Source organism: Populus alba, chromosome 11, assembly GCF_005239225.2.
Source record: "Populus alba chromosome 11, ASM523922v2, whole genome shotgun sequence".
In the NCBI taxonomy this organism is placed as follows: Eukaryota; Viridiplantae; Streptophyta; class Magnoliopsida; order Malpighiales; family Salicaceae; genus Populus; species Populus alba.
In genome coordinates, this window is record NC_133294.1 from 22,847,921 (window position 1) to 22,873,886 (window position 25,966).

Below are 25,966 nucleotides of genomic sequence, written 5' to 3' on the forward strand. Positions count from 1 at the left end.
TATTTTCAGAATAACTTTAATCATTTGGTGTAGAATTTTGATTCTACTGAAGATAACATCAAAATATAGAATGAAAGCTCTAATATCATGTTAAAAAATCATCTCATTTAATAACTTAAGTTGAAAAAACTTAATTTATTAGGTGAGGTCCTAATATATGATTTATATTATTCTCTAACAAATATCAAAATATAATTATAAAGCCGAATTGATTCATTTGATCAATCTCAAACACTATCCAAACTAATCAAATATAACAGACTCGATTAACTTCTATTGTTGGATGACCAATTGACCAAAAAGTCTAACTGGTCAACAACCATCATATGCCAATTGGTTGCCAACCATCATTAGCTAACCGGTTGACCGGTGTAGATGAACTAGTAAATTAGCAAGACGAACCAACTAGTTAACTAGTTTATAACAACCAGCTGACCAATAAAAACTAGTTAACCGGTTGATTGGTTCAATCAACCAATTGACTGGTTGATTGAGATTTCTAAAATTCTGATCTGTCAACCTTTAAATCTATAGATTCCATAAAGTATCAATATGTAATTAAACATCCCATAATTTCAGACATTAAATCAATTTAAAGCCAACTAATATCCTAATAAATCAATTAAAATCCTTAAATTCTTCAATCACTAAAACAATATAAAAACCCTAAACACTTCTTAAATCATTTCATAATCAATCTATTAATAACAAAACTAAAGACAAAATCATCTACTTATTTCTTTCATCTTTCTTGAATTAAAACTTAAGCTAAAATCAAAATCTTAGTATATATGGAAGGAAGTTATAGCAGAAAGAAGAAAAAAGGAAGAGGAAATCAATTCTCTAAACTTTTTTTTATTAAATACCTAGACTAATTGGGTTAGGTTTAGGCTAGACTTTGAACTTGAGTCTAATGGGCCAACAATATAGGTCTTACAAGATCAAAGCAGGTCTAGTTCAAAGATATATCCATGAAACACTAACCTTCATGACTCAATAACTGGATTATGTATCTGTTGAATGTGATCAGCGAGCATTTATTATCAAACGCTTACATCTAAGCCACATATTAACTAAGAACATAGTTTATAAGAACATATTTCAAAGATTTAGTTTTATTATTTTCATCTTAATTTCAGATTTCAGCCTTAATATCGATTTGTGTTTTTACATTTTCTATTTGTTTAGGGATTTTGATTTTCTTTTCTTGTAAGGGTCGATTTCGGACTTATTTAAAGGGTTGTGTTTTGTTTTGAAGAGGTACATAATTAGAGAATAATTTATTTAGTAATTACAGGAATGGACAGGGTTCCTGTTGTAGACTCTTTTCGTGAATCCTAATCTGAACAGGTTCAGCCGTCTCAAAAACCAAGCAGAAAATAGAGTAATTTGAAGATAAAAACAGAGTAGATGAGAACAGAGAAAACACACTAATTTCAAAGTGACAAGGGCAAAGGTTACTAAGGGTACGTCTCGAGATGGATGATCATCGAAACATCCTATTAATTGCAAGTATCCAAGAAATTTCTGCTATTCAAATGACTTGCAATATTATAAGCTTCTTTACTGTAATTTGTGATGTGTTTATTTGATCCTCGTTGAAAAGTCCAACTTTGAAAGACTGGGACAGGTGAGGAGATTTGAAGCACTCGCAGCAAAATTCAAAATCTTGGCACTGAATACGAAATATTGAAATAGAATATATCAAATAATTTGAAAATAGTGCTTGCTAAGAACTGAGAATTCGCAGATAAGTCATGAAGGAAATGCTTAATTATATTAACAGTCAATTTTTGACTTCAAGTTTCTTGCGGAGGAAGTTCATTTTTTTTAATTCTTGATCTATCTGAAACTCCAGCTCTTCTCATTTCAATTTACTTGTTTATCAAGCAAGAATTCTCCTTGATACTATAAATTTGGGACTGCCTTTGCAGGTTTCTGCACTCAAAAAACCATAAGCGTATAGTAGAAAGAAAAATGACTTCTCTGAGCTCTTCAATGCTGCCATTTCTACTCTGTCTTCTCTTTTCGTTGTCATCTGTAGCATCAGCTCGTCCTCATGAAGATTTTCTTCAATGCCTTTCCCTTCATTCTGAGGACTCCACAGCCATCTCTAAAGTTATTTACACCCCAAAAAATTCATCGTATTCTTCTATCTTGCATTTCTCTATACGAAACCCCAGGTTCAATTCTTCTGAACTGAAACCTTTTGTCATTGTCACACCAACGGATGCATCGCACATCCAGGCTGCCATCCATTGTTCCCAAAAACACAAGTTAGAAATTAGAATTCGGAGTGGCGGTCATGATTTCGAGGGTCTATCTTACACGTCTACTGTCCCATTTGTCGTTGTTGATCTGATCAATCTTAGATCAATCACTGTTGATGCAACCAATAAAACTGCATGGGTTCAGGCTGGCGCAACACTAGGGGAACTTTACTATAGAATTGCTGAGAAAAGTAGAACTCTTGCTTTCCCTGCAGGTTCTTGCCCTACTATTGGTGTTGGAGGACACTTTAGTGGGGGAGGATATGGCACGATCTCTCGCAAATACGGCCTTGCTTCAGATAATGTGATTGATGCTCAATTAATCGATGCTAAAGGAAGGATCCTTGATAGAGAATCAATGGGAGAAGACTTGTTTTGGGCCATTCGAGGTGGTGGAGGGCAAAGCTTTGGAGTGGTTATCGCCTGGAGAATCAAGTTGGTTGAAGTTCCATCAAAAGTGACCGTCTTTACTGCAGCAAGAACCTTGGAACAAAATGCAACCAAGCTCATCCATCGGTGGCAATACGTTGCGAATCAGCTACCTGAAGACATCATCATCGACGTGCTTGTAGGCAGAGTTAATTCTAGTGAGGAAGGAAAGTCAACAATACAAGCTGCATTCTTTTCCTTGTTTCTTGGTGAGGTTGACCAGCTTCTTCTTTTGATGCAAGAGAGCTTTCCTGAGCTTGGTTTGGCCAAAGATGAGTGCTCGGAAATGAGCTGGATTGAGTCTGTCATCTACATTGGTGGATTTCCAAGCAACGCCTCCTTGGATGTGCTACTTGATAGGACTCCTCAAGGACCTCAATCCTCATTACAATTCAAAGCAAAATCTGACTACGTCCAGGAACCTATACCTGAAATTGCATTTGAAGGGATATGGAAAAGGTTCTTTGAGAAAGACATCGAGGTGCCTACATTTTTCATGATCCCTTATGGGGGGAAAATGGATGAGATTTCGGAGTCCAGCACTCCATTTCCTCATAGAGCTGGCAATCGATACATATTTGTCCCCGTACTGTCTTGGAGTGAAGAAACCAAGGAGGCATCCCAAAGGCATCTAGCTTGGATCAGAAGGCTGTACAGGTACATGACTCCTTATGTTTCAAAAAATCCTCGACAAGCATATGTCAATTACAGAGATCTTGACCTAGGAGTGAACAACCTAGGATACACGAGTTATAAACAAGCAAGCATTTGGGGTCGGAAGTATTTCAAGAACAACTTCGACAGGTTGGTTCGCGTTAAGACTGAAGTTGATCCTACCAATTTCTTCAGAAATGAACAAAGTATCCCACCTCTCTCATCTTGGTGATCAAAGGGAGCTTCTTCTCTTATATATGGGATTAATGCTAATAATAATACTTCTCTTATGTATGAGATTTCAGCATGGCCCAATAATAATTTAGATCATGTGAATTAGTTCATAAAATTTCCTTTTGTAATGATCTAAAGTGTGAGATATCACACAAATTCAATACGATGCTGTCTTTTGTATGTTAAAAATTCTGATTTTCTTCCTTGTCAGAAAATTTGACCCTAATCAAAGATTATATCCTCGAGAATTTATTTTAATTTTCTTCCAACTTGTCATAAAAAACTTCCTCCAATTCCATCATGGCTGTGAAGGCAAGGTTCAGCCTGATGTCTATTCTTTGCTCACTTCCTTTTTGAGTGTTGCAGAAGTGTATATTTTCTGCTTGGTCATTTATAGTTGAAGATGATGGAATGGAGAACAAAACATCATCAAATGTAATCATCTACTTGGGAATTTCTAGTTATTTAGCTTTAAAATAGTTTATAGTCTCAAGAAAGACAGATACAGGACCTAAACCAAGAGCAACAAAGTAGTTTGTAAATAGAAACAGAGAAGACGGAGCAGTGTTAGATCACATGGACACAGGTTACAGAGATCAAGCCCTGATAATTATGATTAAACCACATATTAAATTCGAACATGAGAAATCATTCTTTTAATAAAAATCTTCGAAAATGACAAGAAAAATTCAGAACTTCAAATGACTAATAGCATTCTAAACTTCTTTAATTCAATGGGTTAAATAGTTGTGCTCATCAGAAATTGGTAGCAAGTTCGAATAATGACATGCAAGGAAATCTGAATATGCTATCGAATTATAATAAAAAGATATATAATTTCTAAAACCAAGTTTCAATAGCTTCTAAATTTATGAAATCAAAATCGGAATACAAAATGTCGAATACTAGGAAAATAATGCTCTAGTAAAACAACATAAGAAAGAGTTATTTTAATAGTTACATTGGTAGACAACATGATTAAAATTTTTTTTCCAAGAAATTATGGAAATCTTTTTTATATTAACAATCAATTTCTTACTTCAAGTTTCTTGTGTGGCAAGTTCTTTCTTGGTTAAGTTAATAATTGATTTGAAATCTTTGTTTCTTCTCATAGTTGTCGACTTAGCCCAAAGAGCTAATCATAAAAAAACACCTGGGTCTTTGGGCTATAAAGTCAACCCGTGAGTCACTGGTCCAAAACAAATTAATTATTTTTTAAATTAAAATGATATTATTTAATTTTTTTTGTTGGCTTCAAGAATCAATTTTTCTTGTAATTAAACCTTTAATGAATTCAATTAAACTTTAAAAAAATTTCAATTGAGTTCTTAAACATACAATCTTGAATTTTCCAACTCAGAATTAAATTTTATTTGCCAATAGGATCTTCATTAGTTAAAATATGCTGTCAAATTTCCTAATTTTATATATTTTGATATTTCTTAACCAATTTTTAACAATTTTCTAGGAGATATGATATGTTCTTCTCAATTGATATATATAATTATTTTCTTCCAATAATTTTTATTTTTTTTTGTATTTTTTCTTTCTCTTTTTGTATTTTTATGTTTATATGAGCCCCAAACATAATAACAACACTACATATTCATATTCATATGAATATGAATTGCAGACATAATAATTAACATGATTGGGTATAGTCGATATCTTTGAAATTTCAACAATCAATAACATGCAAATAAGCTTTCTTTAACCCAATGGGTTGACTTCTAGGCTAACTTGAACTTCGTAGTAAGTTCCATCTTTGAAAGATTTAGTTATACTGATGATATAACTTATAAAGATTTTGCTATGATGAGGAGATTTGAAGCCGCTTTTGACTTGTAGCAATAAGTTAAGGACTTTTCTTGGCACAAAATTCAGAAGTTGATGCATTGACTAATATAATATGACAAATTCATGATCTGACCTTTCTAGCTATGTCCTCAATTTCTTTCTTCCTTGGCTAAGAAGTCTTCTTGATGATACTATAAATGAGGGAGCCCTTGCAAGCTTCATTGCTTGAAACCACAGTGATTGATGACTTCTCTAATTAGTAGTTCAATGTTACCATTTTTGTTGATTCTTCTATTTCCACTCTCATGGGGGACATCAGCTCACACTTATGAGGATTTTCTTCAATGTCTTTCCCTTTATTCGGGAGACTCCCCAGCCACTTCTAAGGTCATTTACACCCCGAACAACACTTCATATGCCACTGTTCTGCAGTTCTCGATACGAAATCTCAGGTTCAATTCTTCAAAATTAACTCCTGTAGTCATTGTTACACCAACTAACTTGCACATATTCAGGCTACCATTCATTGTTCCCAGAAACACAATTTACAGATTAGGATTCGAAGTGGTGGGCATGATTACGAGGGTCTTTCTTATATGTCTGTTCTGCCGTTTGTCACCCTTGATCTGATCAATCTACGTAAGATTACCGTTGATTTGTCGACTAAGACTGCGTGGGTTCAGGCTGGTGCAACTCTAGGTGAACTTTACTATAGCGTTGCTGAGAAAAGTAGAACTCTTGCTTTCCCTGCAGGTGCTTGTCATACTGTTGGTGTTGGAGGGCAGTTTAGTGGAGGAGGGTACGGAGGTTTGCTGCGTAAATATGGTCTTGCTGCGGATAACGTGATTGATGCAGAATTAATTGATGCTAATGGTAGTGTTCTTGATAGAAAATCGATGGGGGAAGATTTGTTTTGGGCCATTCGAGGCGGTGGAGGAAATAGCTTCGGAGTCGTTACAGCTTGGAAAGTAAACTTGGTTGAAGTTCCGTCTACAGTGACCGTCTTTGCTGTCCCAAAAGTCTTGAAAGAAAATGCAACAAAGCTTATCCATCGTTGGCAATACGTTGCAAATAAGCTTCCTGAAGATATCGTTGTTAAGATTTGGAATCAAAACAATTAAAGCTTGATTTGTAAATCGTATCTTAGAGATTTAGTTTGATTGTTATTGCTGTAATTAAGTCCTAAATATTAGTTGCTAGTCTGTCAGTTTACTTATTTAGACAAGAACTTTCCTATATAAACTATGTATACGGAGTGTAGCAAATACATTGAATAATAAGTCTGCCCTGCTATTCTTCAAACTTCCTCTGTCAATTTTCTTGCTTTCTTTATGGTATCAGAGCAGTGGTTCAACACCTAATACTCCTCATTATTTTGCTTCCGCCAACATCACCATGATAGAAACAATGGATTTTTATGATCCTTATTACATCCATCCCTCAGATCACATCAATCACGCCATTGTCAACCAACTTTTGGAAGGTGATAATCATGCAACATGGAGCCGTGCCATGATGATGTCTCTGGAGGCCAAGAATAAGCTTGGTTTCATTAATGGCACATTAAAAGCACCTTCAGAGACAGATCCTAAATATAGAGCTTGGAGACGATGCAATCAGATCGTAAAGTCATGGATCCTCAACTCCATCAGTCCATCCTTGACAAATATTGTAATCTTCTCTGATACTGCTGCTGATGTCTGGGCAGATCTCAGTGAGCGTTTCTCACAAGGAAATCTCTCACACATATTTGAGCTCAAACGAGGGATCGTGGAACATCGTCAACAACAACAAACCATAGCAGCTTATTATTCAGCACTCAAGTCCTTTTGGGATGAATTAGGATCATACAATGATCCACCTTTATGTAACTGTGCAGGACTAAAACAGATTGCTGAAAGAGAAGAACATGAACGAATTTTCCAATTCCTCATGGGGCTGAATGATACGTATTCTGCTGTCCGTGGACAGATCCTGTTGATGCAGCCACTCCCTAACATCAGGAAGATATATTCACTCCTGCTTCAAGAGGAAAAACAACGGCAACTCACTGAAGCCACTGACAGCCCCATTCATGCCATGAATGTGAAAAGGAACACAAGGATCACAGAGAATAGACAATCCACACGGCTACAAAACAGCAAGGGCAAATCTTTATTTTGCTCACACTGTGAGGGAGATACACACACAGTTGATCGTTGCTATTATATCATTGGATTTCCACCAGGACATAAATTTCATGGCAAAGAAATCAGACCACCAAATCGACACAAACAGCTTGCAGTCAATAATGCCAGCAACGCAATCAAACCCAACACAGCAGCAAGCGGACATCAAACCTTTCTTCAGTTTACAGAAGAGGAATACAATCAAATAAGGGCATTACTTGGTAAAAATCAGTTCTGTGGAAATGTGACAGGTAAACAAACTTCTAAATGTCATAAAGCATGGATCATTGACAGCGGTGCTAGCGATCATATATCATCTTCCTCTCATTTACTATCTCAAACACCACGTCATGATATTGTTCATTTACCTGATGGCTCACATTTAAAAACCTTATCAGTTGGTAATGCACAAGTTAATCAACACTTGTGCGTCAAGAATGTTCTCCACATACCATCCTTTCAAGTTAATCTTCTCTCAGTCAGTAAACTCACCCGTGACCTAAATTGTATCATCACTTTCCATCCTAACTTCTGTATCTTGCAGGACCTGAACACGATGAAGATGATTGGTCTGGGGAAGGAGCATAATGGCTTATACTATCTATCCGAGCACACTGCTATCAAGCCACCATCAAAAATTCAAGCCAACACCATTTCCACCATCCCAGATTTTTGGCACTGTCGCTTAGGACACCCCTCTGCTGCACCATTACAATTTTTATCTAAGACAATTCCTAATTTTTCTATTCATCATCCTATGCATTATGACATCTGCCCTATGGCAAAACAAACCAGACTACCTTTCAATATGAGTTCTATTTCCTCACATGCATCTTTTGATCTTATCCATTGTGACATATGGGGTCCTCATCGCACACATACACACTCGGGTGCTCGATATTTTTTAACCATTGTAGACGATTACTCACGTTACACTTGGATCCATCTTATGAAGCTTAAATCTGAAACGCAAACCTTACTCAAGTCCTTTATTGCGTTTGTCAAAACACAATTTCAATGTAATGTTAAATGTGTGAGAGCAGACAATGAGAGTGAGTTTACTTCCATGCGACCCCTTTTCAATGATTTAGGAATTCTCTTTCAACACTCCTGTCCAGCCACACCACAACAAAATGGTGTCGTAGAGCGCAAGCATCGTCATCTTTTAAACGTTGCTCGCGCTCTACGCTTCCAAGCTTGTTTGCCACTTCAATTTTGGGGGGAAAGTATACTCACTGCAGCCTATATCATCAATCGCTTACCTACACCCATTCTTTCAAAAGCTTCACCATATGAGAAGCTGCACAATACCATACCTACATACCATCACATGAAGGTTTTTGGCTGTCTTTGTTATGCCACCACTATTACACCTTCACACAAATTTGATTCTAGAGCACGTAAATGTGTTTTTGTGGGTTATCTTTTGGGTCAAAAAGCATATCGCCTTTATGATCTCTCAACTCACACATTCTTCTCTAGCAGAGATGTCACTTTCCATGAATCTATATTCCCCTTCTCTACTCAACTACAAGGTACACTGCCCGATCAACCAAACACCTTCACCTCCAGCTTACCCTTATCAACTCCTATTCCCCCTCAAACACTATCCATTCCCTCCTCCAACGATGACACACTTTCCTCTCCTATGCTTTCTCCTCCCTCAAACCATGCTCTACCATCATCTCCTATCAACATCCCTAGCCTTATTAAGCCACCTTTATCACCACCTGTTTCCACATCGCCTACTCTCCCACGTCGAAGTACTCGAACCCATACCCGCCCCTCCCACCTCCAAGATTATCACTGCTTTCATGCCGCCTTGCTTCCCCCTGGCTCGTCATCTTCTCGTTCAGGTACTCACCATCTTTTATCTAAATTTGTTTCTTATGCTCATTTATCTCCATCTCACCGTGCTTTCATTACAAGCCTTTCTGCCCACAGTGAGCCTACATCATTTGCCCAGGCTGCCTCTGATCCCCGCTGGCAGGATGCCATGCAAGCTGAATTAACAGCTCTTGAACTGAACAATACCTGGATATTATGTCCCTTACCAGCAGGTAAACGTGCCATTGGGAGCAGATGGGTTTATAAGCTTAAATATCACTCTGATGGCACCATCGACCGGTTCAAAGCTCGCCTCGTTGCCAAGGGTTACACACAATTGGAAGGACTTGACTACACAGACACCTTCTCCCTTGTTGCCAAGTTAATTACTCTCAAATGCTTGCTTGCTGTTGCTACTGTTCATCACTGGCCCTTACACCAACTCGACGTTCAAAATGCCTTCCTTCACGGTGATTTGAATGAAGAGGTTTACATGCAGCCTCCTCCTGGCCTTCCTCGTCAGGGGGCGAATATTGTGTGTCGGCTTCAGAAGTCCATATACGGTTTAAAGCAGGCATCACGTAATTGGTTCTCAAAATTTTCCACAGCCATCAAGAGCTTTGGATTTCAACAATCCAAAGCAGATTACTCTCTGTTTACTAAGGTACAAGGGGCTTCCTTTACAACAATACTACTCTACGTTGATGATATGATCATCACAGGAAATGACACTGCCACAGTTGGAAAACTGAAAAAGTTTCTTCACAACTATTTTCGAATTAAGGATTTGGGCAATCTCAAGTACTTCCTTGGAATTGAAGTTGCCTACTCCAAACAAGGTATTGCCATCTCCCAACGTAAATACACTCTTGATATACTTAAAGATGCAGGTTTGATTGGGTCAAGACCAACTAAAATTCCAATGGAACAAAACCAACGACTCACCCCTTCAGAAGGTGAACTGCTCAATGATCCATCACCATATCGACGCCTTGTCGGCCGTCTTCTATATCTCACCATCACAAGGCCAGACATTGCCTTCTCTGTACACGCTCTCAGCCAATTCATGCAGCAACCAAGGAAATCTCACTTGGATGCAGCTCACCGTGTCCTACGATATCTGAAGCAGGCACCAGGACAAGGCATTTTATTTCCATCACATGGAGAGTTACAGTTGAAAGGGTATTGTGATGCTGATTGGGCAAGTTGTCCAACAACCAGGCGATCTGTTACTGGCTTCTGCGTTTTCCTTGGAGGAGCTCCCATATCTTGGAAGAGTAAGAAACAGTCGGTGGTATCACGTTCTTCAGCAGAATCAGAATATAGATCAATGGCATCACTTACCTGTGAGCTGGTTTGGCTTAAACAACTCCTATGTGATTTGCAGGTGCCACACTTGCAGCCAACCCTCCTGTACTGTGACAACCAAGCTGCATTACACATCGCAGCCAACCCCGTATTTCATGAACGCACAAAACATATCGAGATTGATTGTCATACTGTGCGTGAGAAAATACAATCAGGATTGATAAAGACCACTTATGTACCTTCAACACAGCAGATAGCAGATATATTCACAAAGCCTCTTGGTAGCCCGTTATTTCATAATCTGTTGCGCAAGCTGGAAACCTTGGACATCCATGCTCCAGCTTGAGGGGGCGTGTTAAGATTTGGAATCAAAACAATTAAAGCTTGATTTGTAAATCGTATCTTAGAGATTTAGTTTGATTGTTATTGCTGTAATTAAGTCCTAAATATTAGTTGCTAGTCTGTCAGTTTACTTATTTAGACAAGAACTTTCCTATATAAACTATGTATACGGAGTGTAGCAAATACATTGAATAATAAGTCTGCCCTGCTATTCTTCAAACTTCCTCTGTCAATTTTCTTGCTTTCTTTAATCGTCATTGCAGCATATGTAAACAGAATTAATTCTAGTCAAGGAGGAGATCCAACAATACAAGCAACATTCTCTTCTTTATTTCTTGGTGGGGTTGATAGACTTCTTCCACTGATGCAAGAGAGCTTCCCTGAGCTTGGTCTTGTAAAGGACGATTGCTTTGAACTGAGCTGGACTGAGTTTGCCCTCTTCCTCGCTGGATTTCCAAGTAATGCATCCTTGGATGTGTTGCTTGATAGGACTCCTCAATCCATAACAAGTTTCAAAGCGAAATCTGACTACGTTAAACAACCCCTGCCTGAAACCGCACTAGAAGGGATGTGGGAAAGGTTCTTCGAAAAGGACATTGAGTCCCCTAGTTTGATCATGGTTCCTTATGGGGGAAAGATGGATGAGATATCCGAGTCAAGCATCCCATTTCCACATAGAGCTGGAAATTTATACAAAATTCACTACTATGTGGCTTGGACAGAAGAAGGCGAGGAAGCATCCGAAAGGCATATTTCTTGGATCAGAAGGCTTTACAGTTACATGACTCCTTATGTTTCGAAAAATCCTCGAGAAGCATACGTCAATTACAGAGACCTTGACCTCGGGATAAATAACCTTGCCGGCAACACAAGCTATAAGCAAGCAAGCATTTGGGGTAGGAAGTACTTCAAAAATAACTTTGACAAGCTGGTACGCATAAAGACTGAAGTTGATCCTGCCAATTTCTTCAGAAATGAGCAGAGCATACCACCTTTCTCATCTTGGTGATTAAAGGCATAAGAAGAGAAAATTAATGGTAATACATAATTATATATTTCATCTGTAGAGACATCAATAAAGTTATCCGTTTTAAGATCAATTTTTCTACTGAGATACTTTTGAAGGTGTCCAAGAAATATGTGAGATTTCATTCAAATTCAATAATATGCTGTCCTTTCAGTGTTTCCAAGATTGAAGGTTGAACATTTGGGATCGATGTGGAGAGTTTCAATATTTCTATATTCAAAAGCTAAATAATACCTAGCCCAACCCAATAATAACAACAACAAAAAATCAGGTAGTGGCATGAAAAAAGTACCCTTTGACCCAAGGTTAAAGAATTTTAATTTCAAAGGTAGACAAGTCTTTTTATTGTGCTGATAAAAAGAAAAAAATAATGAAAAAGCCCCATTATCAATTATAGTTTTTTTTTTTTTAAAATTTTATTTCAAAGGTAAATAGGTTATTGATATGATTTAGGCAACGAAAAAACAATCTGATTCAGTTTCTATCGTAAAGTTTTTAACCGTCTAGTTTTACGATATCAAATATAACTTACAATCCTTACTGTTGGATCATATTAAATATTTACCTAGAGTTTCTAGATATAATTGTTAAATGTTAGGTTAAAGTTGCAAATCAATCGGAAGTCCAATAATATTGAAATGCAACACATACCAGAAGCTATTATATGGGTTCTTATATCTGGTTCTTTTTTATTTATGAACTTCTTATTTTATTATGGATTTTTTATTTAGTAAACACTAGGATATTCAGCAGCAACGGGGAGTCAGAAAAAAAAAAAATATTTGGCAAAACAAAGTGGTTTTAATTAAGCTTTGAATATGCCAGCACAATTCATCGACAAAGCATGTGTTTTACAAGACAAGAGCTAGTGGACAAGCAAGCCACTTTGGTAGCAGCATCTTCATACAAAGTGAATATCACTTTCAAATTGCTTACAAGAGAAGATGCATGGGGCGGTCATGGGCAGTAAAGGAGAAGTCAGAAAACACATGAAAACAAAAATGACAGATTCCAGCACTAATGAGTAATTTCAGCAGCTTTGTGTAATTCAAATTTCAGTTTATGCAAGCTTTGTACGTATTTTATTTAGGTCATGTCCAGACCTTATTTCTTTGAGTTATTAGTTTAGGGATGTATAAATACCCTTTTGAAAGTGAATGTAAGGCTTGAAAATTATAAACTTTGTTGAATGAATAATTTGTGTTTGAGAGGATTATTACAATTTGAAAGAGCTGAAAATTAACTTATTAAGGAATAATTATCTTGATGGTGTTAATTTTTTTATTTTTTATTTGCGATTTGTTATAATTACTAGTAGTCTCAATGCATCAACTCAAGTAATTATTGTATTAAATTTTTATCCTCAAATATGATTTTTAGCTTTCTTGTGTTTATATCAATTTTTATTATGAATTATGTGACCACGTGATCACAATATTCACTTCAATTAATTATTGTGCATTTTGATGTCAACAAATGAAAATATGTCTAACTATTTTTTTAACATTGATGTCATTTTACCATGCAATCCAAAATAAAAAAACTTATTTTGTCCCCAAACAATTTTAAAATACCAAAATGGTCCCAGTACAAAGAAAATTCTATTAGTCTATGAGTTTTTTTTTTTTTTTTAAGAAAAAAAAGGGAAAGAAGGTTCTTCCCATCCAAAATGCAATGGGGTCTGTGTGAACAGTGTATTCACCCTCTTTTCCATTTTTTTTTTAATTTTTACAGACGTGGTCATTTGAACTATTGACTAGTCCTAGATTTTGAGCAGTTAAAATAAAAAAGTGCAGTGCTTTTGTGGATACTGGATGACATTTCTAACATGAACAAATGCATCAACCACAGTCAACGAAACCTGCCTCAAAAAGTAGCCTGTCAGAATGGACACTTGACAGTATTACGGATGGAGGGTTGAGATTAAGCAAATTAGTTTTTTAGAGCTTGAAAATCCTGGCCCCTAAACTTAGAAAACTATTCCTAATTACGCAATATCAGACCATAAATTATAAGTTTATTAGAACTACAAGCTCAACATTCAACATTCTGGATAAAATAATAATTACTTGAACAAGAGGTTTAGCATATGTTTATAAAATTATTTTTACAAAGCATGGTCATTTGAACTATCTACGAGTCCTAAATTTTGAGCCACCAGACAGATTCAATGCCATGGAAAAAACCTGCCTTTTTGGATATATGTTGATTTGAACTTTTTAGCCGTGTTTAGATGCTTGACTTGTTCAAATTCTTCACAAAATGTTTTATCTTGTTTATTTTTATATTTTAAAAATGTTTTTAAAAAGATTTTAAAATTTTTAACTTCAAGTTTCTCGTGGAGAAAGTTCATTTTTTTTTTAATTTTTAGAGGCTGTTTGGGCACTGCGGTGCAACCTGTTTTTTATAAAATTTTAATTTTTTTTTTGCTAAAATTGAGTGTGGTTTGTACTTTCTGGATCGTTTTGATGTGCTGATATCAAAAATGATTTTAAAAAAATAAAAAAAATTATTGACATGCTTTTCGGCACGAAAAGCTATTTGAAAAGCAACCGCTACCACACCCCCAAACACCCTCTTAATCTATCTGAAACTCCAGCTCTTCTCATTTCAATTTACTTGTTTCTCAAGCAAGAATTCTTCTTGATACTATAAATTTGGGACTGCCTTTGCAGGTTTCTGCACTCAAAAAACCATAAGCGTATAGTAGAAAGAAAAATGACTTCTCTGAGCTCTTCAATGCTGCCATTTCTACTCTGTCTTCTCTTTTCGTTGTCATGTGTAGCATCAGCTCGTCCTCATGAAGATTTTCTTCAATGCCTTTCCCTTCATTCTGAGGACTCCACAGCCATCTCTAAAGTTATTTACACCCCAAAAAATTCATCGTATTCTTCTATCTTGCATTTCTCTATACGAAACCCCAGGTTCAATTCTTCTGAACTGAAACCTTTTGTCATTGTCACACCAACGGATGCATCGCACATCCAGGCTGCCATCCATTGTTCCCAAAAACACAAGTTAGAAATTAGAATTCGGAGTGGCGGTCATGATTTAGAGGGTCTATCTTACACGTCTACTGTCCCATTTGTCGTTGTTGATCTGATCAATCTTAGATCAATCACTGTCGATGCAACCAATAAAACTGCATGGGTTCAGGCTGGCGCAACACTAGGGGAACTTTACTATAGAATTGCTGAGAAAAGTAGAACTCTTGCTTTCCCTGCAGGTTCTTGCCCTACTGTTGGTGTTGGAGGACACTTTAGTGGGGGAGGATATGGCACGATCTCTCGCAAATACGGCCTTGCTTCAGATAATGTGATTGATGCTCAGTTAATCGATGCTAAAGGAAGGATCCTTGATAGAGAATCAATGGGAGAAGACTTGTTTTGGGCCATTCGAGGTGGTGGAGGGCAAAGCTTTGGAGTGGTTATCGCATGGAGAATCAAGTTGGTTGAAGTTCCACCTAAAGTGACCGTCTTTACTGCAGCAAGAACCTTGGAACAAAATGCAACCAAGCTCATCCATCGGTGGCAATACGTTGCGAATCAGCTACCTGAAGACATCATCATCGACGTGCTTGTAGGCAGAGTTAATTCTAGTGAGGAAGGAAAGTCAACAATACAAGCTGCATTCTTTTCCTTGTTTCTTGGTAAGGTTGACCAGCTTCTTCTTTTGATGCAAGAGAGCTTTCCTGAGCTTGGTTTGGCCAAAGATGAGTGCACGGAAATGAGCTGGATTGAGTCTGTCATCTACATTGGTGGATTTCCAAGCAACGCCTCCTTGAATGTGTTACTTGATAGGACTCCTCAAGGACCTCAAACCTCATTACAATTGAAAGCAAAATCTGACTACGTCCAGGAACCTATACCTGAAATTGCATTTGAAGGGATATGGAAAAGGTTCTTTGAGAAAGACATCGAGGTGCCTGCACTTTTCATGATCGCTTATGGGGGGAAAATGGATGAGATTTCGGAGTCCAGCACTCCATTTCCTCATAGAGCTGGCAATCGATACATATTTGCCCCCGTACTGTCTTGGAGTGAAGAAACCGAGGAGGCATCCCAAAGGCATCTAGCTTGGATCAGAAGGCTGTACAGGTACATGACTCCTTATGTTTCAAAAAATCCTCGACAAGCATATGTCAATTACAGAGATCTTGACCTAGGAGTGAACAACCTGGGATACACGAGTTATAAACAAGCAAGCATTTGGGGTCGGAAGTATTTCAAGAACAACTTCGACAGGTTGGTTCGCGTTAAGACTGAAGTTGATCCTACCAATTTCTTCAGAAATGAACAAAGTATCCCACCTCTCTCATCTTGGTGATCAAAGGGAGCTTCTTCTCTTATGTATGGGATTAATGCTAATAATAATACTTCTCTTATGTATGAGATTTCAGCATGGCCCAATAATAATTTAGATCATGTGAATTAGTTCATAAAATGTCCTTTTGTAATGATCTAAAGTGTGAGATATCCACAAATTCAATACGAAGTTGTCTTTTGTATGTTAAAAATTCTGATTTTCTTCCTTGTCAAACAAATTGACCCTAATCAAAGATTATATCCTTGAGAATTTATTTTAATTTTCTTCCAACTTGTCATAAAAAACTTCCTCCAATTCCATCATGCTTGTGAAGGCAAGGTTCAACCTGATGTCTATTCTTTGCTCACTTCCTTTTTGAGTGTTGCAGAACTGTATATTTTCTGCTCGGTCATTTATAGTTGAAGATGAAGGAATGGAGAACAAAACATCATCAAAAGTAATCATCTACTTGGAAGTTTCTAGTTATTTAGCTTTAAAATAGTTTATAGTCTCTAGACAGACATACAGGACCTAAACCAAGAACAACAGAGAAGACGGAGCAGTGTCAGATCACATGGACAATGGTTACAGAGATCAAGCCCTGATAATTATGATCAAACCACATATTAAATTTGAACATGAGAAACCATTCTTTTAAAAAATATCTCTGAAAATGACAAGAAAAATTCAGAACTTCAAATGACTAATAGCATTTTAAACTTCTTTAATTCAATGGGTTGAATAGTTGTGCTTATCAGAAATTGGTGGCAAGTTCGAATAATGGCATGCAAGGAAATCTGAATCTGCTATCGAATTACAATAAAAAGATACATGATTTCTAAAATCGAAATAGAAAATGTCGAATACTAGGAAAATAATGCTCTAGTAAAACAAAATAAGAAAGAGTTATTTTAATAGTTACATTGGTGGACAACATGATTGAAATATTTTTTCCAAGAAATTATGGAAATCTTTTTTATATTAACAATCAATTTCTCACTTCAAGTTTCTTCTTGGTTAAGTTATTAATTGATTTGAAATCTTTGTTTATTTCCATAGTTGTTGACCGAGCTTAAAAAGCTAACCAAAAATGGCTCGGGTATTTGGGCTATCGAGATAGCTTGTGAGTCATCGATCTAAAATAAGTCAATCATTTTTAAAGTTAAAATGACAATATTTAATTTTTATTTTTCTTGTTGACTTTAAAAATTATTTTATTTTTGTAATTAAACCCTTAATAAATTTAATTAAATCTTGAAAAATTTCAATTGAGTTCTTAAATATACAATCTTGAATTTTCCTTCTTAAAATCTTTGCTAATAGGATCTTCATTAGTTGAAAATATGCTATCAAATTTTCTAATTTTACATATTTTGATATTTCTCAACCAATCTTTAACAATTTTCTAGGGGTTATGATATGTCCTTCTCAGCTTTTTTTTTATATATATATATATATTATTTTCTTCCAATAATTTTTATTTTTTATATATATTTTTTCCTTTTCTTTTTCTCTTTTTATTTTTATTTTTATAGGAGCCCCCAAAAAAAAAAGAGTTGCTGGAATCTTGTGATTTTGCATGAAAAATGGATTTAAGCCTCTGTTGCTTGATCAAAACCATTAACTTGACCAGATTTTGCATGTTCAGATTTAAGCCTCTCGGACTCGGAATCTTGTGATTTCTGAGTCGATCCCAACAGACTTGATCATTCCAGACACAACCACAAAGTCTGATTTTGAAGATTCACATTTGAAGTTCGGGAAAAAAAATAATAGAGGAAATAAAGTTGCTGAAAAAATTAATAGAAAAGATTTTGGATATTAGAAAATGCAAATTGAAGATTATCTCCATGAAATGAAAAGAAACTTCACCTTCCCTTGCTAGGAAGAAAGCCAGAAAATATGGATGAAGAAGAATGGGCTCTCTTTATGTACAAGTTCTTGGTTTGGTCAGATTAACCTTAATGAGAAAGATTGCATATAATGTCACCAAAGAAAGAAGTATTGTGGGGCTAATGACAACAATGTACGACATGTATGAAAAGCTATCAACAAACAACAAGGTGTATTTCATGAAGAATTTATTTAATTTAAAGATGACAGAAAGAATATCCATCACACAACACTTAATAATATCAACTCTATCACAAATCAATTGTTATATGGTGAAATTGAGTTTGATGATGAGCTACGAGCATTGATATTGTTGGCTTCACTTCCAGATAATTGGGCTGAAAATCAATTCTGAAAATCATCTCATATCACATAAATAACAATTAAAAAAATGATGATCAAAATTTAAAAAAAAATGAATAAGTATGAAATCAAAACAAAAATTCAATTTCATAAATTGTTAAAACAAATAATAACTAAAAGAACATGGACCAAATTCAAATTTGTGTAATTCAAATTTCAGTTTATGGAAGCTTTGTATGTATTTTATTTAGGTCATGTCCAGACCTTATTTCTTTGAGTTATTAGTTTAGGGATGTATAAATACCCTTTTGAAAGTGAATGTAAGGCTTGAAAATTATAGACTTTGTTGAATGAATAATTTGTGTTTGAGAGGATTATTACACTTTAAAAGAACTGAAAATTAACTTATTAGGAATAATTATCTTGATTGTGTTAATTTTTATATTTTTTATTTGCGATTCGTTATAATTATTAGTAGTCTCAATGCATCAACTCAAGTAATTATTGTATTAAACTTTTATCCTCAAATATGATTTTTAGCTTTCTTGTGTTTATATCAATTTTTATTATGAATTATGTGACCACGTGATCACAATATTCACTTCAATTAATTATTGTGCATTTTGATGTCAACAAATGAAAATATGTCTAACTATTTTTTTAACAACATTGATGTCATTTTACCATGCAATCCAAAATAAAAAACCTATTTTGTCCCCAAACAATTTTAAAATACCAAAATGGTCCCAGTACAAAGAAAATTCTATTAGTCTATGAGTTTTTTTTTTTTAAGAAAAAAAATGGGAAAGAAGGTTCTTCCCATCCAAAATGCAATGGGGTCTGTGTGAACAGTGTATTCACCCTCTTTTCCATTTTTTTTTTTTTAATTTTTACAGACGTGGCCATTTGAACTATTGACTAGTCCTAGATTTTGAGCAGTTAAAATAAAAAAGTGCAGTGCTTTTGTGGATACTGGATGACATTTCTAACATGAACAAATGCATCAACCACAGTCAACGAAACCTGCCTCAAAAAGTAGCCTGTCAGAATGGACACTTGACAGTATTACGGATGGAGGGTTGAGATTAAGCAAATTAGTTTCTTAGAGCTTGAAAATCCTGGCCCCTAAACTTAGAAAACTATTCCTAATTACGCAATATCAGACCATAAATTATAAGTTTATTACAACTACAAGCTCAACATTCAGCATTCTGGATAAAATAATAATTACTTGAACAAGAGGTTTAGCATATGTTTATAAAATTATTTTTACAAAGCATGGTCATTTGAACTATCTACGAGTCCTAAATTTTGAGCCACCAGACAGATTCAATGCCATGGAAAAAACCTGCCTTTGTGGATATATGTTGATTTGAACTTTTTAGCCGTGTTTAGATGCTTGACTTGTTCAAATTCTTCACAAAATGTTTTATCTTGTTTATTTTTATATTTTAAAAATGTTTTTAAAAAGATTTTAAAATTTTTAACTTCAAGTTTCTCGAGGAGGAAGTTCATTTTTTTTTAATTTTTAGAGGTTGTTTGGCACTGCGGTGCAACCTGTTTTTTACAAAATTTTAATTTTTTTTTTTACTAAAATTGAGTGTGGTTTGTACTTTCTGGATCGTTTTGATGTGCTGATATCAAAAATAATTTTTTAAAAAATAAAAAAACATTATTGGCATGCTTTTCAGCACGAAAAGCTATTTGAAAAGCAACCGCTACCACACCCCCAAACACCCTCTTAATCTATCTGAAACTCCAGCTCTTCTCATTTCAATTTACTTGTTTCTCAAGCAAGAATTCTTCTTGATACTATAAATTTGGGACTGCCTTTGCAGGTTTCTGCACTCAAAAAACCATAAGCGTATAGTAGAATGAAAAATGACTTCTCTGAGCTCTTCAATGCTGCCATTTCTACTCTGTCTTCTCTTTTCGTTGTCATGTGTAGCATCAGCTCGTCCTCATGAAGATTTTCTTCAATGCCTTTCCCTTCATTCTGAGGACTCCACAGCCATCTCTAAAGTTATTTACACCCCAAAAAATTCATCGTATTCTTCTATCTTGCATTTCTCTATACGAAACCCCAGGTTCAATTCTTCTGAACTGAAACCTTTTGTCATTGTCACACCAACGGATGCATCGCACATCCAGGCTGCCATCCATTGTTCCCAAAAACACAAGTTAGAAATTAGAATTCGGAGTGGCGGTCATGATTTAGAGGGTCTATCTTACACGTCTACTGTCCCATTTGTCGTTGTTGATCTGATCAATCTTAGATCAATCACTGTCGATGCAACCAATAAAACTGCATGGGTTCAGGCTGGCGCAACACTAGGGGAACTTTACTATAGAATTGCTGAGAAAAGTAGAACTCTTGCTTTCCCTGCAGGTTCTTGCCCTACTGTTGGTGTTGGAGGACACTTTAGTGGGGGAGGATATGGCACGATCTCTCGCAAATACGGCCTTGCTTCAGATAATGTGATTGATGCTCAGTTAATCGATGCTAAAGGAAGGATCCTTGATAGAGAATCAATGGGAGAAGACTTGTTTTGGGCCATTCGAGGTGGTGGAGGGCAAAGCTTTGGAGTGGTTATCGCATGGAGAATCAAGTTGGTTGAAGTTCCACCTAAAGTGACCGTCTTTATTGCAGCAAGAACCTTGGAACAAAATGCAACCAAACTCATCCATCGGTGGCAATACGTTGCGAATCAACTTCCTGAAGACATCATCATCGATGTGCTTGTAGGCAGAGTTAATTCTAGTGAGGAAGGAAAGTCAACAATACAAGCTACATTCTTTTCCTTGTTTCTTGGTGAGGTTGACCAGCTTCTTCTTTTGATGCAAGAGAGCTTTCCTGAGCTTGGTTTGGCCAAAGATGAGTGCACGGAAATGAGCTGGATTGAGTCTGTCATCTACATTGGTGGATTTCCAAGCAACGCCTCCTTGGATGTGTTACTTGATAGGACTCCTCAAGGACCTCAAACCTCATTACAATTGAAAGCAAAATCTGACTACGTCCAGGAACCTATACCTGAAATTGCATTTGAAGGGATATGGAAAAGGTTCTTTGAGAAAGACATCGAGGTTCCTGAACTTTTCATGGTCGCTTATGGGGGGAAAATGGATGAGATTTCGGAGTCCAGCACTCCATTTCCTCATAGAGCTGGCAATCGATACATATTGGCCCCCGTACTGTCTTGGAGTGAAGAAACCAAGGAGGCATCCCAAAGGCATCTAGCTTGGATCAGAAGGCTGTACAGGTACATGACTCCTTATGTTTCAAAAAATCCTCGACAAGCATATGTCAATTACAGAGATCTTGACCTAGGAGTGAACAACCTCGGATACACGAGTTATAAACAAGCAAGCATTTGGGGTCGGAAGTATTTCAAGAACAACTTCGACAGGTTGGTTCGCATTAAGACAGAAGTTGATCCTACCAATTTCTTCAGAAATGAACAAAGTATCCCACCTCTCTCATCTTGGTGATCAAAGGGAGCTACTTCTCTTATGTATGGGATTAATGCTAATAATAATACTTCTCTTATGTATGAGATTTCAGCATGGCCCAATAACAATTTAGATCATGTGAATTAGTTCATAAAATTTCCCTTTGTAATGATCTAAAGTGTGAGATATCACACAAATTCAATACGATGTTGTCTTTTGAATGTTAAAAATTCTGATTTTCTTCCTTGTCAGAAAAATTGACCCTAATCAAAGATTATATCCTCGAGAATTTATTTTAATTTTCTTCCAACTTGTCATAAAAAACTTCCTCCAACTCCATCATGCTTGTGAAGGCAAGGTTCAGCCTGATGTCTCTTCTTTGCTCACTTCCTTTTTGAGTGTTGCAGAACTGTATTTTTTCTGCTTTGTCATTTATAGTTGAAGATGAAGGAATGGAGAACAAAACATCATCAAAAGGAATCATCTACTTGGAAGTTTCTAGTTATTTAGCTTTAAAATAGTTTATAGTCTCTAGACAGACATACAGGACCTAAACCAAGAACAACAGAGAAGACGGAGCAGTGTCAGATCACATGGACAATGGTTACAGAGATCAAGCCCTGATAATTATGATCAAACCACATATTAAATTTGAACATGAGAAACCATTCTTTTAATAAAAATCTTCGAAAATGACAAGAAAAATTCAGAACTTCAAATGACTAATAGCATTTTAAACTTCTTAAATTCAATGGGTTGAATAGTTGTGCTTATCAGAAATTGGTGGCAAGTTCGAATAATGGCATGTAAGGAAATCTGAATCTGCTATCGAATTATAATAAAAAGATACATAATTTCTAAAATCGAAATAGAAAATGTCGAATACTAGGAAAATAATGCTCTAGTAAAACAAAATAAGAAAGAGTTATTTTAATAGTTACATTGGTAGACAGCATGATTGAAATTTTTTTTTCCAAGAAATTATGGAAATCTTTTTTATATTAACAATCAATTTCTTACTTCAAGTTTCTTCTTGGTTAAGTTATTAATTGATTTGAAATCTTTGTTTATTTCCATAGTTGCGGACCGAGCTTAAAGAGCTAACCATGAAAAATGGTCTGGGTCTTTGGGCTATCAAGTTAGCTTGTGAGTCATCGATCTAAAATAAGTTAATTATTTTTAAAGTCAAAATGAAAATATTTAATTTTTATTTTTCTTGTTGACTTTAAAAATTATTTTGTTTTTGTAATTAAACCCTTAATAAATTTAATTAAATCTTGAAAAATTTCAATTGAGTCCTTAAATATACAATTTTGAATTTTCCTTTTCAAAATCTTTGCTAATAGGATCTTCATTTGAAAATATGCTATCAAATTTTCTAATTTTATATATTTTGATCTTTCTCAACCAATTTTTGACAATTTTCTAGGGGTTATGATATGTTCTTCTCAGCTTTTATATATATTATTTTCTTCCAATAATTTTTATTTTTTCTTTTTCTCTTTTTATTTTTATTTTTATAGGAGCCCCGAAAAAAATAACAAATAATAACAACACTACATATGAATATGAATATGAATTGCAGACATAATAATTAACATGATTGGGTATAGTCGATATCTTTGAAATTTCAACAATCAATAACATGCAAATGAGCTTTCTTTAACCCAATGGGTTGGCTTCTAGGCTAGCTTGAACTTCGTAGTAAGTTCCAACTTTGAAAGATTTAGTTATACTGACGATATAACTTATAAAGATTTTGCTATGCTGAGGAGATTTGAAGCCGCTTTTGACATTTAGCAATAAGTTAAGGACTTTTCTTGGCACAAATTTCAAAAGTTGATGCATTGACTAATATAATATGACAAATTCTTGATCTGACCTTTCTAGATATGTCCTCAATTTCTTTCTTCCTAGGCTAAGAAGTCTTCTTGATGATACTATAAATGAGGGAGCCCTTGCAAGCTTCATTGCTCGAAACCACAGTGATTGATGACTTATCTAATTAGCAGTTCAATGCTACCATTTTTGTTGATTCTTCTATTTCCACTCTCATGGGGGACATCAGCTCACACTCATGAGGATTTTCTTCGATGTCTTTCCCTTTATTCGGGAGACTCCCCAGCCACTTCTAAGGTCATTTACACCCCGAACACCACTTCATATGCCACTGTTCTGCAGTTCTCGATTCGAAATCTTAGGTTCAATTCTTCAAAATTAACTCCTGTAGTCATTGTTACACCAACTATCTTGTCACATATTCAGGCTACCATTCATTGTTCCCAGAAACACAATTTACAGATTAGGATTCGAAGTGGTGGGCATGATTATGAGGGTCTTTCTTATATGTCTGCTCTGCCGTTTGTCATCCTTGATCTGATCAATCTACGTAAGATCACCGTTGATTTGTCGACTAAGACTGCGTGGGTTCAGGCTGGTGCAACTATAGGTGAACTTTACCATAGCATTGCTGAGAAAAGTAGAACTCTTGCTTTCCCTGCAGGTGCTTGTCATACTGTTGGTGTTGGAGGGCAGTTTAGTGGAGGGGGGTACGGAGGTTTGCTGCGTAAATATGGTCTTGCTGCGGATAACGTGATTGATGCAGAATTAATTGATGCTAATGGTAGAGTTCTTGAAAGAAAATCGATGGGGGAAGATTTGTTTTGGGCCATTCGAGGCGGTGGAGGAAATAGCTTCGGAGTCGTTACAGCTTGGAAAGTAAACTTGGTTGAAGTTCCGCCTACAGTGACCGTCTTTGCTGTCCCCAAAGTCTTGAAAGAAAATGCAACCAAGCTTATCCATCGTTGGCAATACGTTGCAAATAAGCTTCCTGAAGATATCGTCATTGCAGCATATGTAAACAGAATTAATTCTAGTCAAGGAGGAGATCCGACAATACAAGCAACATTCACTTCTTTATTTCTTGGCGGGGTTGATATACTTCTTCCACTGATGCAAGAGAGCTTCCCTGAGCTTGGTCTTGTAAAGGACGATTGCGTTGAACTGAGCTGGATTGAGTTTGCCCTCTTCCTCGCTGGATTTCCAAGTAATGCATCCTTGGATGTGTTGCTTGATAGGACTCCTCAATCCATAACAAGTTTCAAAGCGAAATCTGACTACGTTAAACAACCCCTGCCTGAAACCGCACTAGAAGGGATGTGGGAAAGGTTCTTCGAAAAGGACATTGAGTCCCCTAGTTTGATCATGGTTCCTTATGGGGGAAAGATGGATGAGATTTCCGAGTCAAGCATCCCATTTCCACATAGAGCTGGAAATTTATACAAAATTCACTACTATGTGGCTTGGACAGAAGAAGGCGAGGAAGCATCCGAAAGGCATATTTCTTGGATCAGAAGGCTTTACAGTTACATGACTCCTTATGTTTCGAAAAATCCTCGAGAAGCATACGTCAATTACAGAGACCTTGACCTCGGGATAAATAACCTTGCCGGCAACACAAGCTATAAGCAAGCAAGCATTTGGGGTAGGAAGTACTTCAAAAATAACTTTGACAAGCTGGTACGCATAAAGACTGAAGTTGATCCTGCCAATTTCTTCAGAAATGAGCAGAGCATACCACCTCTCTCATCTTGGTGATTAAAGGCTCAAGAAGAGAAAATTAACGGTAATACATAATTATATATTTCATCTGTAGAGACATCAATAAAGTTATCCGTTTTAAGATCAATTTTTCTTCTGAGATACATTTGAAGGTGTCCAAGAAATATGTGAGATTTCATTCAAATTCAATAATATGCTGTCATTTCATTGTTTCTAAGATTGAAGGTTGAACTGTTGGGATCGATGTGGAGAGTTTCAATTTTTCTATATTCAAAAGCTTGGACTTTGACGAATAAGAAATTGTGTGCAAAAGTAGGCTATAATAGCGAAGAAAATAAAGATGGTACTGCAATTACGATTGTACTTGAGAATTTCCTCTTACGTACTAAGATGCAAAA

At 36.0% G+C, this 25,966-nt stretch overlaps 3 protein-coding genes and 3 pseudogenes across 3 annotated transcripts; all 6 read left to right on the top strand.

Annotated features, from left to right (window-relative positions):
- LOC118029494 (putative germin-like protein 2-1) overlaps positions 1-25,966 on the top strand; it is a 53,147-nt pseudogene that overhangs the window by 20,402 nt on the left and 6,779 nt on the right.
- On the top strand, positions 1,934-3,776 carry LOC118029485 (tetrahydroberberine oxidase-like). The gene has a single exon (XM_073412487.1). The coding sequence runs from the start codon at positions 1,978-1,980 to the stop codon at positions 3,583-3,585; it is 1,608 nt and encodes a 535-aa protein (XP_073268588.1). The 5' UTR covers positions 1,934-1,977; the 3' UTR covers positions 3,586-3,776.
- Positions 5,597-12,219, top strand: LOC118029495 (tetrahydroberberine oxidase-like; annotated as a pseudogene).
- LOC118029488 (tetrahydroberberine oxidase-like) lies at positions 14,728-16,572 on the top strand. Its single transcript, XM_073412524.1, has one exon. It carries the CDS (start codon positions 14,775-14,777, stop codon positions 16,380-16,382), a length of 1,608 nt encoding a protein of 535 aa, XP_073268625.1. The 5' UTR covers positions 14,728-14,774; the 3' UTR covers positions 16,383-16,572.
- On the top strand, positions 20,417-22,118 carry LOC118029486 (tetrahydroberberine oxidase-like). Its single transcript, XM_035033398.2, has one exon. The coding sequence runs from the start codon at positions 20,439-20,441 to the stop codon at positions 22,044-22,046; it is 1,608 nt and encodes a 535-aa protein (XP_034889289.1). The 5' UTR covers positions 20,417-20,438; the 3' UTR covers positions 22,047-22,118.
- On the top strand, positions 23,971-25,785 carry LOC118029489 (tetrahydroberberine oxidase-like; annotated as a pseudogene).

Bases quoted from the DNA above. Each gene is read 5' to 3' on its own strand.
- LOC118029488 (XM_073412524.1), top strand. From the start codon at position 14,775: ATGACTTCTCTGAGCTCTTCAATGCTGCCATTTCTACTCTGTCTTCTC.
- LOC118029486 (XM_035033398.2), top strand. From the start codon at position 20,439: ATGACTTCTCTGAGCTCTTCAATGCTGCCATTTCTACTCTGTCTTCTC.
- LOC118029485 (XM_073412487.1), top strand. From the start codon at position 1,978: ATGACTTCTCTGAGCTCTTCAATGCTGCCATTTCTACTCTGTCTTCTC.